We start from the raw sequence: 20,427 nt of genomic DNA, 5'->3' as shown, positions 1-20,427 counted from the left end.
GCCAATTCCTGTACAAGAACTATTTGCTTATGAGCCTCCACCCACTGACAGGCCACAAGGGAAGGTGACACTTTGGGGACTTATGGGACAATTTCCTTTTGCCATTGCAGGGGGTCCATCGGGGTGCAGGATGGAGACAAGTTCCCCTTCAGATTTCTGTAGGAGTTATTTTAGCCACATGCGGTGAACTGTGCCCTTGGCAGCACCCTAGCTTACTGCTTCAGTGACAGGTGGAAATTGAGGACGTGTAGAAGGAGTATACATTAGTTACACCTACACAAATATATATATAAACATAAATATATATACACACACATATATGTATATAAAAAAACCCCAGCTCCTCATGTTCAGGAAAAAAGTTATTCCATTTATTTTCCTGGACTGTGAGCTGATGGGCTCTTCTAAGATGAGGTGTAACATTTTTTACCCCATGTATTCTGGATGGGAAGAAACCGATGCTCAGGTCTTCTTGTACAGTATTTAATAATATCCAAATTTTAATACATCTCCTCTAGGTAAGCAAAAAAACACGGTGAAAGGATTATACAGCAGGACTGTACTGGGAGGTGGGGACTGGCTTTGATGACTGCATCTCTAGCTCTGTGCTCGCACAGGCTGCCAGTACTCCAAACCCGCTGCACACCCTGACACAGCTCTTCCTGGCTGTCCATAGGAGCACCCTGCATTTGCTCTGCCCTGGGTGCATCTGCAATGACTTCCAGAGAAGACTGGGGAGCCACGCATGGGTGACAGCCAAGGAAACAGGGACTTTTATCCCTTTTGCTGAAGGTGATAACAGTACCAGGGTGCCGCTACAGCAAGGAGCATTCATCTTCATTACAGCAAACCGGTTCAGCGTTTTCAGCTTGAAAACAAGGGAATCCTTCTGAATCAGTAAGCAAATGAAGGTGTTTTCCAACCTTTCTGGTTTTGTGAGTGTTTTATTCCTTACCTTCCCTGACATTATTATTTTGACAGCAAAGGCCTCTCACTGCAGTTGCCTGCTTAAAATAATATGCTGATTAATGCTTCATTTTAAATAAATGCAGTGGCGATATTACCCAGAGATGAAGCTTACGATAAATCTCTCCTCCTGCATGCCAATCCCTGCATTTCATTCCCCTGCTTTCCTAGACCTCCAGTAACATCTACAGGAGTCTGTGAAGCTGAAAGAGAAAAGGCGCAGGGAAAACTTGACAAGCAAGGCTGCCACACGTGCTTAACATCTGCAACCCAGCTCTGCCACACTGATGATTTCCTTCAGTGTCTGCAGAGGAACAGTAGGAAAGAACAAAGTGTAATCATTCAGGGAGGGATAAAAAAACCACAGTCAATCCCCAAGCGTTACACATACACTTGCTCTGTATGAAACCACACGAACGTTTATTTCTATGGTTTACCTATTTATAAAAGGTTGAATCCGTTCCATTGCACCTCCTCTGTGTGATCCCACAAGCGAAATGCATTTCGATCTCTGAGGCTACACCAATGCTGTGGCTCAGCAACCCTGGCCATCGCTTGGGTCAGTGGGTGAGCAGCGGGGAGCTCTGGCACACGACAGGCAGCAGAATTCTCACAGCATTTACTCTGAAGTGATTCCTGAGGTACACGCTACTCTCTTCTGAAGGATCTCTGCTTGCAGATACTACGTGTTTGATATACAGCTACTTACAGAAAAGGCAATTAAAGCATCATATCCTTTCAAATTACCAAAAAAGCCAGGCTGGGATGAGTGTTTAAAGAGGGTGCAGTGCGTTATTAGTTCATTCACTTTCAGTGCAGAAGTTTGAAGACCACAATTACGTGTTCTCCAGGTAATGGTGCTTGAATTTACTTTCATCAGATGGAACAGTGTTTAATGCTCCCTCACCACATCCAGATCAAAAAGCCAAAGGCAGATTTCTTTTAAAAAAAATCTCCCTTTCATTAAATTTTCACAGAAATATATAATATATATTATATATATATAATTTTACTAATACTACACATTTACTTAAGTTATGGATTAGCCTGTATTTCTTTTAGCTACTTCACACAACAAATAGAAACAAAAAAAATACTGTAGCCCAAACAGGAGCTGAAAATAACAATGTAAAAATCCCAAACATGTGACAAAAACATACTTACATTAAATATCATCAAGAATTTCAATACCAGCAGTAGAGCTTCATTTAGCACTTGCATTCTGGCAAGCTCTAAGCCTTATTTGAATTACTCTTGGGAAAAGCTTGTATTGTTTCTGCTCATCAAAGGCAACAGTATTGTGATTTGGTTCACAGGAGACCATTTTATTGCCAACTTGAAGTGTTCAAAAAACACGCCACCTTTTCTGTTTGGTTTTTTTTTCCTTCCCCCTCCAAACTAGGCAAGAGTTAAAAAAAAGTGTAATTACAATTTCAATAGTGATTTCTTTTAACTTCTCAAGCATATCTCATCAACAGGATATACAGTACAGTTCAGAAGAGTAAACATGTTTAAAAGTAAGCAAACAACTTTTTCAACCAACATACACGATTTCTTGCTGTATTTATGCTGAGCTCTCCTTTTAACATGGACAAGTTATGAAGTTAGTTTTCTTCTTCAGTACAACATGGACACAGGACTAGTACAATCCGGGCTGGTTTTGTTGTTGTTGAAGTTAAGGACAACTCTAGTGTGGAAGCCATGGTCCTGCTATCCATCTCCCTTCATCATCTTGCATAGCGCTTAATGTAATCTTCAACTTTATTCCGAAAGTCCTCCTAGAGGAAAGCACAGTCAGAATTACCCCAAGCATGTCAGAGAGGGACTCACGTAGGACGACAGTGGTGGTGTATTCCCACATTACCACCGGTAGGTCAAAATGCCATCAGGTGAAAGGTCCATTGCTCTCCCCAAGACCCAGTATACATTTCCAATGTGGTGTATGAGAACCGAGGCAACCACTTGAGTCCTTGCAAGCAGATGTCCACGCTCCGCTGGGTATCTCCTCTGGGGACTGAACTGAACAAAGAGTTTTCTATCACCAGCTATCAACGTAGGTACAAACAGACTGCGTCTGACAGGTCACCGGTGCTGGGAGACCACGTCCCAGCTAGTGGCACAAAGATCTGGCTATGGCTTTACAGAAGGAAGGGAAGGTGTCCTTACCAGATAAAAGAGGCAGGGCTATGGCAGGAACTGTTACAAAAGCTGTGCACCCTAAGGCAGCTCTGTCCCAGGTACTCGTTCTGGCCTACCCCTGGGAACTGCATGATATCACAGCTAGCACATAATAAAGTGCATAATCAGTCACAGCTTTTTTTTTAGTTATATATTATATATAATATATATATAGCCTAGAGAATTAAACACTCATCATTCAAGTCACTCATTTTACAGTGGTTCAGAGGGAACCTGTAGCCCTCCACAGAAAACCCAGGAGCTGTTAAATAATCTCTGAATCTATGGAAAAGTACACATTTCTGGTAGTTTATAAAGCATGGAGATGCTAAGTGAAGGAAAATCAGACATACTTTCTTCATTTGATCCTTACCAAACTGGTATGTCAGATAGATGCTACATTCCTGTAACATTATTCCGAGTCTAAGCCTTGGCTCACGCGCTTACAGCCTATTATTAAATATATTCAACACCAACACAAAAAGTGACCTGTGCTCCAGATTCAAGTGGGCGTTTTACAGCAAAGTACGTTTTGCTTGATTTCCAGCTCCCAGTTTTGTATGCTGCTAGAATATAAAGCAGGACAACCTGGGAAATTTATGCATTCACATCTGTTAAAAAATAAAAAACATAAAACAATGCACACAACAGATGAAGAGATTTTGAACAGTGTGCTGGTGCACTGGAGCTGCCTGGAGAGCAGGGGCCACAGAAGCACTGAAATCCTCTGTCCTCCAAGCCAAGTCTCTGCTTTTACTAGGAACAGCACAAAGTCTTGTGGCCATGACCTGAGGGATTACTGCATGGTCCTGCTTTAAACAACATAACTTGTCAGCTCCAGGTTTGCCACTACATAAAATGATGCCTTTTGAATGTACACTGAGTGTTCTGGTACAGCCCACTCAGCAAAGAACTAAATAAAATGAAGTTTACAGGCAGCTCAGCAGTTGCTGAGTTTAATGCTCCCTGTAAATGACTGTTCATTGTTCAAGGACTTCAATATCAATTCTTTTTTTAATATTTTGTTAACAGTAGATAAAAGGTGAGCACTGCAATACTCACCATGACTTTGCACTAATGCTGCTAAGAAGTTCTGAAGAGCCAAGTAGTCATTTTTAACTGTGATGTTTGTTTTAAAACTGGTGGGAGAGCTGTCTTCCCTTGCAGGGGCATGCAGTAACCTATTCTGAAATCTGAAATACATTGTAAGATATTTAAAATTGAAACAGAAATAGTCAAAGCCAAAAAGTCTGTCCCCCCAGCTAGATTTGCCTATTTCTATCTTGCCTACACGGGCTCTCTGATCCCTTTTAAAAAAACAAACATTTGGACTTCCCCCCATTTCTTGATCAGCATTTAGCTATACACTCCCACAACAACTTTTGCTAGACATCACATCACACCAGAAAAAAGCAGTAATACAGCTTTTTTGCTATAGCTAGCCTTGGAATGCATTGGTATTTCTTTGGCCCAAACACCATGCTTCAAACGCTTCCTGATCATCTCCCTTTACAATGGCTTGGGTTTGGGCTGGTCAGTTTTTCTACCAGCAAAAGGATAAAGCTTATCTCGTGGTTGAAGTCCCTAATCAAAGGATCAAAGAAGAACTACGATCCACCAGAAACAGTCTGAGATTTTGTTGAGCATCACAGAGATGTCCATGAACTATAAGCAAAGTGCTCTGAATCTCAAAGAAGTTTAAAATACAATTTAAGTCCAAAAATATCATAGCCGTGGAAACAAAAACATAAATGCACTTTAGGGAAAAAACACCCACCACTAAAGGCTCTTGAAAAGAGAGGTACAGATCTGTGTTTTGGAGAAAATAACAGCAGAGGGCATAAACTATGAGCATCCATTACAGGAAATCACTGTAATATGCTTGACACCTCAGCATCAGGCAGCAGGAGCACAGCTGTGGAGACCAGCCCTGCAAGGGCTGCAGAAATCCCTTTCCTCCCCATCCAGGGCCACTAACACTCGTCGTTGCAATCTCCAATGTGGTGGAAACTGAACGAATTAACTGAGGGCTTGATTGTATGTTACCTCCTACTCTTGTGTTTCTCCAAGAGGCGGGTCACTAAAAGAAACTGGACACAAGGCTAACAAATATCAGGGCCAAACTGTATCTCCACTGTATCTACAACGTCTAAAAGCAGCACAGTACAGACAGCTCAGAGCATCCCCTGCTTTTTCACCCACCTTTACGAGGTTTTCAAATGGGAAGATGGGCTTTCAGCAGTGACTTAACAGAAGCAGGACCTCAGCAAAGAAGGAAGGCTCCAGAAATCCATGCTGTCACTTAGGCTGACTTGCCAGATGAAGGAACCGACAGCATTGTCAGGAATATATTAACACAGTACTCGCTGCATGTGAACCCCGTTGCTGAACAGGAGGTTCTCATCCCATAGCTGTAATACTCCATCTTCACATGCCATATGGCTTAACAGTTCCTGATTAACAGGGGGCACTTTTCTACGTGCACATCTGTTTATGTGCAGTACTGAATAATCAGAAGCAAAAAAATTAATCAGAGCAGCACGTATGCTGCATTATAAAGAGAAGCATACAAAATCCTGCTAGGAATGCTAAGGGAAAGAAAAGGAACTCATATCACAGGGAGTAGAGCTGGAGACATGTCGTTCACCTGACACACGGATGCTGCGTGTGCAAGCACCCATTGCCATGCAGTACATACCTGCCCTGATACTCTGCAACACAAAGCAGTGCATTTCACCATCTCTTAACTTCCCTTCAAGGACAGCTCCTAAGCACAGGAAGATGGGCTAGAAGGCAGGTTGTGCAAAACACCTACTCTTACTAAAAAACCAAAGCCTACTGACCTACATGGAGCTTATTTGTCTGATTCTTTCTGCAGGAGTCTCCAAGGAACTGCACCGAACCCCAAGTCTGCATTATTGCCCTGAGCCCCGGTCATCCTTTGATGTCAAGACAGACACCGATGAGAAACAGCATACTGCATCCTGTGGTCTTGATGCTGAGAGGGCAGAGAGTCAGGTTTGCTGCTGGAAATCCCCCACATCAACGACCATTTACGCTCCTGCCAGAACACTCATCTAGAGGATGGCAGTGGCTGCTTTGCCCAGTGGGGCTCCTGCCACATCCCTCTGGACCTGGATCACATCCCACTGCTAGCTTGGCCAGAGGCACAGCTGCCTGCCTCTACAGTGAAGTAGCTTCCCATGTCATCAGAGTTGTCAGGCCAAAGACTGACGAGGGGGGAGAGGGCTGACTGTTACTGTGACATTTTACTACAGAAGCACTGATGCTGTAGCACATGAAACTTCATCAGAAATGACTCACCCAGCCGTTAAGTCCTGACAGGCCATCAGTGAGTGCTGAAAATACCACCTGGAACAGCTTTACAAAGTAGAAATCTAATTTTAAACTACCATCATTTGCCCTCCATCAACCTCACTGTACAGTATTTCCTTTACAAATTTCAAGACAAAAGATATATGGAGTAAGAGGCGAACAAAACTGCCCTTGGGTTCTCTGGAGATGTGCTGGGTGGTGGGGAGGAGTGAGGCTTGGGTTTCTATTTGGGAGCAGTACCTGCCATCTCGCCTTGTTTAGGGCGGAGAGGTGTGTGCGTGGTGCTCAGCCAGGAGGCAGAGCTCCTCTGTGCAAGTGTCACGTGTTTCAGGGACCCAAATCAGGCACTGGCCTCACGGGCAGTATGGGAAATGGAAGCTCGGACAATGCCAGTATCCCCGTAGCATGATGGCCATCTCATCACACAGCACAGTAACAGGACGGACAGTACAAGTGTCGGATTATACAATTCAATAAATGCCTTCCCCACACCTTTTAAAGAAAAAGAAGAAAAGGTATGGGATGATCAGCTGGGAACAGGAAACTAAGAAAAATGTAAACGAAACAAAACAAATCATAACTCTAAGCATACTTAGAGCACAGCAGGTCCTTTCCCAGCTCCAGCTGGACATCATGAGGTACAGATGAGCCCAGATGCAGCTCTGCAGGGGCCTAGGGCCTCACTGCCCTGCCCCACATGCCACCCCCTATAGCTCCCAGGCACTGGGCAGGTCCCTGTCCTATGCCAGTCCTCACCCTGGATAAGCAAGACCCTGGTGGAAATTCAGGTCTGAAAGTGCTCAGTTCTCAAACCCATGCATGAGGAAAAACCATCTAAACTGGGAGATTTTACACAATTTTGGAGCAGACTCAAAGCAGCTTTGCCCTGAGCTGTGGGGAAGCGAGAAGGAGAGAAGAGCGCTACGTGAGTGGCCCTGTGGGAAGTATTTGCTGCATGAGTAATGCTGGCCAAATCACCACTTCATTTGATGAAAATCAGATGGAGACAATCAATCGAAAGGAAATTCAACATTCATCAGTGGATGAAGAGTATGGAATATAAGCCATGATGTATTTCACAATATCATTAGCTGAAAACTGGGTTACAGCACAGACCAGTAAGTTAAAACATACATCCCATCAAACTGCTCCTTTGTATATAAACAAAGAAGCTCAACAAATAACCTTTAGGTAAATAAACATGCCTATATGTGTGTATGTGTGTGTGTGTATTTGGTAAGAATTCTGGCCAAAGACATCAATTTCAAACAACTTACTGATTTCACCATTTTGATTTGTACTGTATGTGCAATGATTTGCATGATGAAAACATTAAAAAGCAAATCCTTATCTAATTAGCTTTAGATTAAAAAAATAAAACACTGACTGATGTAATATTAAAAAAAAATCACTTAAGTCACAACTGATGAGCTGCCCATCTTAAAAACATGCCACACCAAAGTAAGATTAAAAAAACCATAAAGTAGACTGTAAATTGTTACTACAAGATACTTAACACTGAAGGCATAAACAACCTCAGCACCTGGCCAGAGTGATAATTTATCACAAATCATGTATCTTTGAGGAGCACTTGGGAGAGGATATATAGACAATTACAGAAACAAAAGGAAAACAGCCACACCAAAAACCCAGAAGATAATTACGGTTTACAGCTTGCAAAATCATATTGAAGCACGCACTGAAGAACTAGGTACCTTTCCGAAAACTGGGGTTTGACCTGATTTGACACCTCTAAGAGAGGAGACTATTTTTTCAATTCATACTGCACTGAGTTGTCCTGATTAACTGTTTGAGGACTATTAAGCTTCTAATTTGAAAATGAAAGATCTGCCCTGTTACCCAAGGCAAACGTAACACTTCTCTGTGGCAACTAGCAAAGAAGTTTGGAAACTCTGTAATGGAAGCTATCTCAGGGATCTTCTTTTACGTAAGAATTACACAATTTAAAAACCCAAACCAAAGAAGATTTAGCTCATTATCCTTAATATATCCACTACTAGTACCACTTCATGCACTGCAGTATTTGGCAAAATTTTTCTTCTTCCTACTCACAATATTGACCTGATTTTCTGCCCTGAAGTACATTAGAGACCAGAGACTATACTCTTCTTCGGGGACTCTATTGGTTGAAGGCTGAACTGGCCAGTCGCTGCAGGTAAATGCACAGCGTACTGCATCTGTCCTTTGATCATGACTACAACCACCCAGATACTGTGACAAACTCTTTCTGATCCACCTTCACATTGTTTAGATTTACAATTCTTTAAAATTCAAATGGAGATGAAAAAAGATCACAAAAATACTTAATTGCTCCTGCCCTTCCCTCCTTCGTGTTAAAGCAAGCAATGAAATAATAATAATAAAACACTGTTTTTACAGAACACTATTTTAATCCAGAGTTTATCATCAAGGTTAAATTCCAAACAATTTCTGTCAGGAGCTTACTTGTGGTTTTATTTGAACGATTTAGTAAAGGGGTCTTCTAAGCACCAGGAACATGACATTACTAAGCTCCAGCCAAAGCTTGGGAAAAATAAAATAACCAGGTAATTTACCCATTAGCTCAATGAATATTTAAAGCGACCTTTTCTTTCTTTTCCATCTTGCAGGAAATAATGAGTATTCACACACCCACCAACCCCCACATATCCACTCCCATTTAAAAAGGAGCTGAATGAAACCTTTGAGTAATACAAAAACCTCAAGTTTTTCCAGTTCATGTTCCTGACTTGCTATCATTTCCCTGTCATTGTTTTATTTAGCTCAGCCTCTACACCATCTGAAGAATTTTCCAAGCTCTGTAATTAAATCTTACTTCTATGAAGAAAAATAAGAGTGGGGGGTGAAAAACCTATACATAGGCATCTCCCACAGGCTCCCATGCCTAGCAGGTGCACTTGAAACTGCATCAGTTTTCATGGCCCATGTTCTCTACTTCAGATTTTAAACACTATTTGTAGACACCAAGCAATTCTGATTTTGCAAAATGATGAGAAAATGCTTTAGTAGATCTCCTTGGCAGCTAAGTCCTAAGGGGGGAAAATAGTGGAATTTTTACTGCAGGGAAAGAAAAACCAACAACAACGAAACCTGAAAAATGCCACTGCTGTTTTTACTGTTACTGTGGGGAAAAAACCCCAACATTGTGGGGAAGAAGAGAAATGCTAAGTTTTGGACCTTTTTTCTGAAAAATATCTGTAAATATATTTTATTTACAGATTACAGAACCTATGTGAAAAGTAGTGACTTGCCCGCCAGGACACTGCTCTGGGGAGAAGCTGAAGATGTGTTGCAAAGATAGAGTGAAGCATTAATATGCTGAACATGAAGCAGCACCATTATTTGTTTGAGATTCTCAGATCCTAAGTAGGAACCATTTCCTTATGCTTCCGCAAACTTTCTGTTGCTTGCCAGTGCAGCAAAGATAAAGGAAAAAAAGCACTCTCTGAAGTTACTGGAAGAGGAAAGGGCTATGGATTAGGAGGCAGGGTGTGAACGCTGCCGGGGTAGCCAGAGATAACTACACCTAAATCCAGTTTGCGCAAAGGCAAGGGAATCGAGCCAGCCTGAGGGCAAAGCAGCTTCCCAAAGAAAACCATTCCCTGGATCAAACATGATGCAGGTCCTGACACTCTTGCCAAATCTGCCCTTTGGCTTACAGAGCAACTTGGCTGGAGACAGGTAGTGGAGATTTTTGTGAGCCCTCTGGTCATACAGCTGCAGTGCCAAATGACTCAGGATTTGCCCCGACTATGACCGATTTGCTTACTACCATTTATGATTTCACCTAGGTTGCCGAACACAAAGAAAACCTCCTGGGACTCAAACCAGGGAGCACGGAGATTGCTCGGTCACTCAGTGCCTGGTATCAGGCACCCATCTCCCTGCTCCTCCAATGCTGCTGGGGTCAATACGAGTCTGGCACCAGGCACTCTGGCCATCTCCTCAATACAGTTTTCGGAAAGGGTTATACAGAGAGCCCTTTCAGGAAATTACCTGAACCTGAATCATCCCAATTACACTGATGTTAACCTCCTCTCTGCTGCAAACACACTTCCACTCAAGAGAGGATATGTCCTCAGGATCTGACATCTTAATAGATAAATTACAAATGCAAAGGAAATGGGAGCTGTGTGGGTCCAGTGAGAGGATTTTTGCAAGTCATACTCTACTCAAGTCAAACAATGTTCAAACAAGCCTGACCAGGCAGGTGAGCCACACAGCTCAAAGAGTTCAGACTCCTTGTTTGCATTTAACAGCCTTCCTCTTGTATGTTTCCATTTTAAAGCCATGCACTTTTCTAAAGAATGCAAAGCAAAAGCCTTCCTTTTAAGCCACTTACTTGCCTAAAGCACATAAAAGCTTTAAAACATCTGCATTTCTTCCACTACCTCAGCAAGTCAAACCATCTGCAAAAGCTTAATCAATTTTGCTGAACCTGAAAGAGGTTCCATCCATAATCAAAGTGTTATGAAAGATGGATAATGGTTTCTATAAATACTTTTTGCATTAGAAAAGTAATGTTTTTCCTATTTACATCTGTTAGCACAATTAGCAGCTGTGCTGCTGCTCACTGGCACATGCTGTTTAATGTAGTTTATGCTCACTGGGAAAAGGCTTCAAAGGCTGTAACACGGACACGGAACATAAAATGAGGCAATCCAAGAAAAACCCCAGTGCAGTTCTCCAAATGCAGGAATATTGCAGAAAAACAAATAGGTATTCTACCGTGATTGCCACAATTTCGGTGAGAACAACAAACACCAAACAGGGTGGTTGGGTGTGCAGAGGAAGTGAAGGATTTACTGCAATAAACATGGAGATAAATAAATGCAATGACTCACAAGGAGAATTGTTATGAAAAGATGTTTTTGGACTGGGATGGTACTGTTGTTCTTAATAAGACAGTTAAGCTGTTATCAAAGAGTAATAAAAACCCCACAACAAAAATTAAACAGCTTCCAAAAAAACCACATCAAGTTTGAAAGCCTTTTGGGGCTAAATTCTTTTCCAGTGTGGTAAAAGCTTGAAAAGCTAAGGTTAGCCTCTAACGCAGCACAGCAAGTTCTTCCCTTGAGAAGCTCCTTCTGCTGCTTACTGACTCCTAAACGGTAAATGTGGTGTCCACAAGCACTTGTACTGGCTGAAGAAATGTGGTCTGAAACAAACAGCTTGAAGAGAGTTTCAGAACAATGAAGATGCTGGGGCTCTAGCTTTGATGTACACACTGACCGCCTGTTACTGCCCTGCTGATGTCTTCAGGTGCCACAGCAACACACGCGCATCCCCATCACCCACATGAAATCAAACTGGTGCGTGGAGCAGCTGACGTCTAAGCAGTGGCAGCATACGTCAGGAAAGCGAAGCTACAAGTTCTGGATCAGTTACAAGTACTTTGGGATTCATTACAGATACGGGGAAAAAAGTTTGCTTACACAAGAGATGATGGGCTTGTCTGGCCAAGGGTGAATATAGACTTCAATTCTTCAGATACACTTTGTGAGTGCATTTAATTAGAACAATTCTTCAGTGTTTTGTAACCCCTTTTAGAAGAAATCAGGAGATAGATACTTGATTCAGTATCCACAAATAAATGCAAGTTTCTTATTTTACTTGAAGAAGGTTAAAAAAACCTCTCATACTATCATCACATCAGTTTTGTACTGTTAGAAATAAAAAGCAGTGTTCTTGAAAATGTTCAGAACTAGCTACTTCCTATTAGGAAGACAGAATTCAAGATGTCAAGGGTTGGTGCAGGGCTATCAATTTAAACCAGGGAATGATGTTAAGTGGAAAACTTTATACTAGACAACAAAGACAGATCCCAGTCCAAGAGAAGCTCAAACATGAGTAAGTAAAACAGCACCGAAGGATGAGACTACACTAATTCAAGCAACACACTGACTCAAATATTCTACAATGCAAACAATATAAAAAATGAGGGCCTGACAAAGCCAGCCTGCAGTAAACATAATGAGAGCAAGACCTGGGCATGCTTCTCCTTGTCAGCATTAATGATACCCCTCTTGACGAGTACCGCCTTATGTTGTCTGTCCTTCCCTGAGCTAAAAGCTAATTGCATCAACAGAGTTGTTGACAAAACCCAGCACTGAACAAGTTGAAGATGAAAATAAATTAATTTGTATGATAAATTCTTGGACCCAGATCATATATCAAAAGCCTGATGAGTTCCTGGAGGCCCAGATCCATCCTGGTAGCTCTTCCTGAGTCTCTCTGGAAAAGTAATGGGAGAAAACACACACAGAATGGGCTAAAGGAATGGAGATGGCCATTCTGGACGGAGAAAGCTGCTGTGTGTTCGCAGTACAAAACGTAGCACTGAAAAGATGAGGTCGGCACACCAGTCTGGAATGCTGTGAGTCTTGGAGAGACCATTTGCAATGATGACCCCCCAAAGCAATCACTCATACTTTTAGGTATGATGGATCAGCGTTACAAACTCTGGGACAACCAGCTGAGATCCCCAGTAAAATAAACAGACACCAAGAAGAGAGAAAGGTAGTAAAGGAGGTCAAGTTAGAGCTTACCTATGTCTTTATACATTTCTTTTGCAAAGACTAATTGGATCCTCCCATAGAAAGAACTGTGTAGAGAGCTGTCTGAAAATCTCCTGGCACACCTCAACTGCAGATGAAGCAACAGGAAACCCAGCAAAGACCAAGGGATTCCTGAAGTACTGTAGCAATCACCACCTTTGGCAAAACAGTTCCTACAATAGTGAGTTATAAAACAATACCTTCTTACTGTTTCTGTGGGTATAGAAGTAGCTGTAGCGCCTCGAACTCTTTTCTGCCATAGTCCTGGATACCATTGCAAACTGTTAGGAACTTTGTTTTTCACTATAATTTCTTGCCAAGAAAGACTGTGACCTCACAAACTTCACATCAGATTAATCCTAAAATCACGTGGAAGAGTGAAAGTAGAGAAGGAGAAATCCAGTTTACAGATGAATTGAAAACATCTAAAAATGGTAAGAGCTGTTGAGACATTATGAAAAGGAGAGCGGAATGCATGCAAGCAGAGCAGTTAGTATGATACAGTATACAATTTTAGAATAGGTTTTACAATGCTACTCTTCCCGTAAACCTTGAGAATGAATAATGCCAAGATGAAGAAGCAGTAGCTTCAAAGCCTTGACTTCAATTACTTCTTAAGCAATTTTAATAGCATATATCTCTCTATTGCTGGAGTAAGAGCCAGTAGTTCCTAAAATGAAAAAAGTGAGAGTTCTGTAAAAATCCCCTAAAAATTAATGTATATAATAGTCTGATTACTAATTACTTCAAATACGGCTAAATATGGAAGAGGAAAAAAGAGGAATGTAAGTAAAAATATGCAGATCTCATGAACAGTATGAAGTAATGGAACTCCCCGTGGTGTCTGAATAGCTTGCGGGTAAGCTCTCTTTACCAGAATAAAGGCTCACTTAGTGCGGAAGAGACTATTTGCAACACAGACATTTTTACCCATACAGCTAGGGAATATCTAGCACAATCAAGAAAGGGCTTTAAAAGACACATTTAGCAACAAAGACAGCAAAACCTGACTGCTTACAGAACTGCAGACTACCATTACTGCTCTCCTTCTCCCCCCACCAATACAGCTTTTCCTTGGTAATCTTTACCACCCTTCTCTTCCAGCAAGAACTGCAGCTCCTTCACCCTCCTGCAGCCCTGATGGGCTGCACCCAGGTCTCCTCATCACCAGCCCAGGGAAAGGCAAAGCACATGCTCTGCTCTGAGCTGCACATGCCCACACCGGCCCAACAGCAGCCCACCCAGAGTGGGTCCTGGCTAAGCTTGCATGGCAGACTTCCCTGGTAGATCACTTCAGACCATCCTCTCTTTGCTGCTGCTGACAGTTTTTGTGACAGTTATGGGAACTGGATGTAAAGACTCTGCTGCTCTGTCAAATCTGATGGGAATTGATGTGTGTTTAAAAGCTACGGGGACTGAGGGGGAGGCTGGGATGAGAGAAGGGGACAGATGGATGGCATCACTGCGTAAGCCTTATGCCTTTACAAAAAAAAAAGACTAAAAAGCAAAGAACTTGCTAACGGTTCACTTCAGTGAAGCTCCAAGACAAACTGATTAAGTATGGACTAGATAAATGGACAGTGATGTGGACTGAACCAGCAGAACTGCCGGGCTGAGGGGGTTGGCATCAGCGGTACAAAGTCTTAGTGGAAAATTCAAGGGATTGCCTTTGGGGCCAATACTGTTTAACCTCTTCATTAATGACCTGGACAGAGGACCAGTCTGCTGATGATACAAAACTGGGAGGAATAGCTCATACACAAGAAGGCTGCACTGCCATCCAAAAGGACCTGGACAGGCTGGAACACCAGACAGAGCGGAACCTCTGAAGTTCAACACAGTTCGGAAATGCAGAGTCTTGCCCATGAATAATGCCACCCAGCAGTACATGCTGCAGGCTGGCAAGCAGCTTTGCAGAGAAGGACCTTGGGGTTCTGGTGGTCACCAAGCTGACCATGAACCACCAAAGAAAACCACTGGCATTCTGGGCTGTACTATGAAGAGCACTGGCAGCAGGTCAAGGGAAGTGATCTTTCCACTCTACTCAGGCCTGATGAGAACACATTTCGAGTGCTGTGCCCAGCTCCAGGCTCCCCAGGATTGGGAGGCATCTGTCATATGAGGAGAGACTGACCAGGACTGTTCAGTTTGGAGAAGAGAAGACTTAGGGGGACCGTAATGGGTACAAATACCTGATAGGAGACTGCAAAGAGGATAGCCAGACTCTACTCAGTGGTGCATAGTGACAAGGTGAGAGGCAATGGCAACAAAGTGAAATACAGGAAACTTCTTTTAAACATTAGAAAGAGGGTTTTTTTACTGTAAGGGTGGTGGAACACAGGAACACATTGCCCAGAGAGAGTGCAAAGTCTCTGTTGTCCTTGGAGATGCTCAAAATCACATGGTTCTGGGCAACCTGCTCCAGCTGACCACAGGGGCTCAGCTAGACAGTCTCCAGAGGTCCCCACCAACCTCAGTGACTTCACGATTCTGTGAAATACCTTCTGAAAAGGCCTCAAGAATGAAGTGCTGGAAAATCTACAGTTAAAGAAAAAACACACCTCCTACAGTGATTCAGAATCATTTTGTTATGCTGGGCGCAAGAAAGAAAAAATTAAGACCTTTAACTTGCAGTTACATTAAAAACACAAGCTTATTTTCATGTAGCCTGTCAGCTGCCTAGCCAAGTTTTCTAGTGTCTCCTTATCAACTTCATTATCTATAATTTTATATTTCTTCCAATTATTCTGCTGCTGTTAGAAGAGTATTAGACTGACAGACTCCAAAACAATATCCAATTTTTATCAGAGAAGTGCAAGTATAGAAAACAGAAATCCGTCAAATACGATAGTGGCACTGAGGTTGACACATCTATCCATACTACAGTGATGCACCAAACATAGGAACATTTTGTTAAAAGTATAATTTTTAGTCTTGAGGAACGGAGGAGGAATGTGTCGGGCTTGTCAACTCAGTAATTCTTTTACTCTCAGCTCCACAGAAACCCTTTTGTTCTACATCTAATTACTATTATCTCACATTCCAGTATGTTCAAGACCAGACTGTTTAGCTTGTAACATATGGATGGGTTCCCCCCCCTTCTCCTACCCAATTACAGTTTTACAGTCTAGGAAACTTTAATAAAAAAATTACTTTAAAGCTGAAGTGCCCTGCAGTTCTGTATCTCTCCGCACTTACAATAATTTACATCAATCATGTTGAATTGATTGCTTCTAATGATCAAGGCAAAAAAATTTCATGTATTTTAGTAAATATCTGTACTATACTGCTTTGTTCAGGAAGTTATCCTCCTGATGGCAGCCTTTATTTTTATTTTTAAAAAGATGGCCACAGATTTTAATCACACATGAGAGAATTTCCTTTCAGCCAATGAATTATAGGTGGGACTGACTGTAGAATATAGTAATTATACTATGGATGAGTAACCACTCATCACAAGGATAAATGAACTGTGTGAAGCCACTGCCAAGCAATTAAGAGCAACTCTCCTCTGAGCAGCACAAGCAGAACAGTTTCAAAAATCTGGGTGAATCCTCTTTTTGTCAGTGTTACACAGTGCCAAAGAAGGGCTCCTCAAGGAAGAACGGCTATCTGAGCCAATTCAGACACGAAAATTACTTACTGTTAGAGACTCCAACTTAAGACTTGCACTGACTTCCTTGCCAAACATTCTCTACTCTATTTCATCACAAATATGGGCTGGCTGTAGGGTTGAAGCTTAAGACATAAGAAAGAAAAGCCCTAGAGTCTCAGCTGTGACTGCAGTCAGTGCAATGCAATGCTGATTTAAATCACAATCCAATCTCAGTTCTAAAAATCAGAAAAAGGATTTATTTTGCAGGCAGATAAAAGTAGTAGAATGTCAAGCTTAGATTGCAAAATTGGTTGCTTCTGCCTTGGTGCATTTTAGCTTTTCTGTGTAATGGGAACCTTTAGCACCTAGAAGCAAGAAGGGCAGCAGAGCAGAGCAAAGTGGTCTATCTTTACCCCTTCCAAATTGAACTTGCCAGAGCAGAGAGAAAATAGCTGAGAAAAGTTGTCTGTGTAGGATCATTACAGCAAGACTGAGACACATTCAAGTAAAAATTAAGGAAAAGATAAGAAACAGAATGCAATTTAAATGCCAGGGTGTTTAATATATTAAATGCAGGGTATGCTAAGAGGAACCAAATGAATGTCCAGATCCCCACTGCTTTATTGTCCTACCTGGGGTGAATCATTTCCCTCTCTACATCACTAGGTTCCCACTAGCAAAGTAGCAAAAAACACAATGAGCTCTTCATTGGTGTGCTTTGTTTCCACCGATGAAACACCCTAAAATAAGAGCTAGGCATTAGATCTCAAATTTAACTTGGAGTTAATTTACTCAAATTGACTTAAAGTAAACTGAGAATACCCAAGTATCTATGGCCCTTGATACTTTGGCAGAGAGAAGGTAACTGCATCCTCTTGTCATGATAACGTGTCTTCATCTGCTTCAGGTTTCTGGCATTTTGTGTAAATTTAAGTCCCGTCTCAAAGAAACTGTGATCAAAATTGCAATGCTAGATGATCAAACTAAATTCATAGACATCATATCCTATTCTAGTGTCAAACATATCTACAAATTCTACTGTAAATCAGTATCAACCAGCTTCATGATACTGAAAGTAACAAAACAAATCCCTATTTTTCTTTAAATCCATTTCTTCAGTTTATTATTAAAGATATCAAAATGAAATCACTTAGAATTACTAGAAATCATTGTAAGAAAAATCAAGACAAGGTAAAAAGCCTGGCTTAACTGCAGGCAATGGAGAAAAAAACCCCAAATTTGCAGTTGTGAAACATTCATTTTCATTCCTGATGAAGCAAATAAGAGTCTGAAACCAAAGGATCATCTTTGTTGTTTAGATCTTCCAGAGTTATCTACCTATTTAAGCTTTGCAGACAGACACCTGTGAACTTTCAGACAATATGAAACAAACAGAATATTCAAAGTATGTCCGAACCTCGTCTACTGCCTCTTCCTCCTATTAAATGTAATTCCTATTTATTTTTCAAGAAGGATTTCAGCTCACAGGTTCATATGCTCAATGATACTAAAGAATCAAAAGCAGCTGTTGTTTTCTACAACAAGCACTTTGGAAGTTATAAAGGACTTATTTTTAGTTGAGTGATATGCTAATACCCCATTAGATGAGTACTTCACTGCAGTAACACAAGAAACACAGCTACCTACAGCTACAGCAATTGTTCAGTATCTCATCCCTGTAGATTTCACTGCTGGTGAGCATGTATCCCATCAGGGTTCTTTTGGTCAGCAGCACCATTAAGGTTTGCTTCTGTTGTCACAGCCAAACAAAACACAGAAAAAGCAACTGCCCAATATTCCAGGACAAGTATCTGTAATTTAAGCACAAAATTATAGAGTGCCTGGTCATAAGCTGACATAGTGGAGAGTACTACCTAATCAGAGAAGGCAGCATGTAATAACCAGCATCCTTACAATAGCCTCAGATGAGAAAATCCAGTGGGATTAAAGCCCTTGATTAAAGGGCTCTGGGCAAAAATAGCTGTTAAATTGTTCCTAAAAAACTCATCGAAAGTCTAATTTTTTTCCAGTGGTAAAACCAGTACAAAATCTGCTGAAATTAATGTCAATGTCAACAACTGCTGACTCCAACGGATAGGGCTGGCCAAATGACCCACATATGTATAAGGATGGTGGCTATGGTCAATCCATACACTCAACAGAAGACCATTGGCTCAAAAGTAGTAACTTACTTGTAGCTTTCACTCGGTAGTGAAACATGTAACATGGAAAGAAATCTGCAAGTTACACAGTATATGTTTTACTATTGAAATAAAGCTCTTTCCAGGCACCAAAAAAAAGTAATTCTGGGCTTACAGATTTTGTTACTGAATATTCACACTACTGACAAGGTAGTTAGTACATGATGACAAGCTGAAGTTTTAGATAGTTTCCTTCTAAGTCTGCCAACACAGGGCTGGAATCCATAGAAGGGACCCATTCCCTGACAACACTTCATTTGGCAGCTATAAGAAACCCACTTCTCTCCATTTACTTTGCCAAAATGAACGTCAGGCTAAACAAGGTAATTTTTGAAGTCAGCACTGACTGGAAAGTAAGTCCAGAAAAAATTGTTTATTGCTGATCTACCACTTTCATACACCACATTCAACAGGTCATCAAATGGAATTTCAGACTAACAAATATTCAGAGTGCTACCCTTCCTTGGTGTGTATGCAGACTTGGTTTCGTAGCCAAGAACACAAACAAACAAGATGCTCTCAGATGTTATCCCTTCCTGCTGTGTCAAGTGAGCCATCAGACACCATACCCAAAAGCACTAGCAAAGGCTCATGCTCTGGATACAGAAGAGTGCAACTAAAGAATCACTCCCTTTAATCAAGAAACAGCCAGCACCACCAGGTACTCTACATAAGGTGGAAGACACTTCTTGACTCTGTTTTTTGACTTTGCTCATACCAAAACTCTCCCACATTACTTCTGTGACAGGTGTGCCTGCATCTGTCTCTCCTCGAGTCATTTTAGAGCAGGAAACTACGCTGCCTTAATAAATTACAAAATAAATCTGATAAAGGCAGAAATCCAAGCAAGCAGCACAGAGCTGTCAGTCATGAATTTGAGGTTACTGACAAGCATGCAGCAGAAAACAGGCCAGTAACGTGATGTGCCAGATCTCATAACTCCCTGCACAATTAGCAAAATACCATGCTACCTACATCACATTGCAGCTGGATATTATATTGTATCCTTCCAGTAACAGAAAAGTTACATTTTGTTTTTATCTCCATTCATTTATTCAAGATTACATTAGGGTATGTTAACCCAGCATGTCACTAACAGCTTGTAATCTCTCTCCGTACTGCGATCAGCCTTTGTTCTTGCATACAGAAGACAGGAACGAATGGCAGATAATCTGTATTCACACTTCAATACACCCCTGGGTCTTGCAGGAATACTTAAATACATTTTCATGTGCCACGCTGAAATGAAGGAAAGGCAGTTAGCTAATGCTATTTTGTGGAATAGCTACTACAATATCTATGTAAAACTAAAGACTCATCCTGAAAAACTCTGAATGGTCTCAATCCATTTTTAATTGAAGGAGAAGCTGAGGGCACCCCACACTTTGCACATTTAGATGCACACTATGACTGACCTGTCTCTTTCAAGCTACTACAAAAAGTGTCAAACTCCAGTCTGATCCTTCTGCCCTGCCAATAACTGATACAGATGCTTTCCCAATATTTTGAAGAGGCTGTCAAATATGTTTTGATGTCTACATTCTCCATTCAGTTGGCTTAACAGATGAAAGCA

General features: G+C 41.5%; 1 protein-coding gene across 9 annotated transcripts in view; it reads right to left on the bottom strand.

Moving 5' to 3' along the window:
• Positions 1-1,363: 1,363 nt before the first annotated feature.
• The window catches only part of UBE2F (ubiquitin conjugating enzyme E2 F (putative)), a 91,506-nt gene continuing 72,442 nt past the window's right edge, over positions 1,364-20,427 (bottom strand). For 6 of the 9 annotated variants that reach the window (XM_037396935.1, XM_037396933.1, XM_037396932.1 and 3 more), the window contains 2 exons: positions 17,286-17,393; positions 2,658-2,744 (listed from right to left, as the gene is read on the bottom strand). In XM_037396935.1, the coding sequence (XP_037252832.1) occupies positions 17,316-17,393 (78 nt within the window). In that variant the 3' untranslated portion in view covers positions 2,658-2,744; positions 17,286-17,315. Of the gene's footprint in view, positions 2,745-4,206; positions 4,338-17,285; positions 17,394-20,427 lie in introns of all 9 variants that reach the window. The other 3 variants (XM_037396937.1, XM_037396941.1, XR_005105691.1) reach the window with 2 other exon arrangements.

This window comes from Falco rusticolus, chromosome 8 (assembly GCF_015220075.1).
Source record: "Falco rusticolus isolate bFalRus1 chromosome 8, bFalRus1.pri, whole genome shotgun sequence".
NCBI lineage: Eukaryota > Metazoa > Chordata > Aves > Falconiformes > Falconidae > Falco > Falco rusticolus.
The sequence above is the reverse complement of the archived record's forward strand: the minus strand, read 5'-3'. Positions and strand labels throughout refer to the sequence as shown.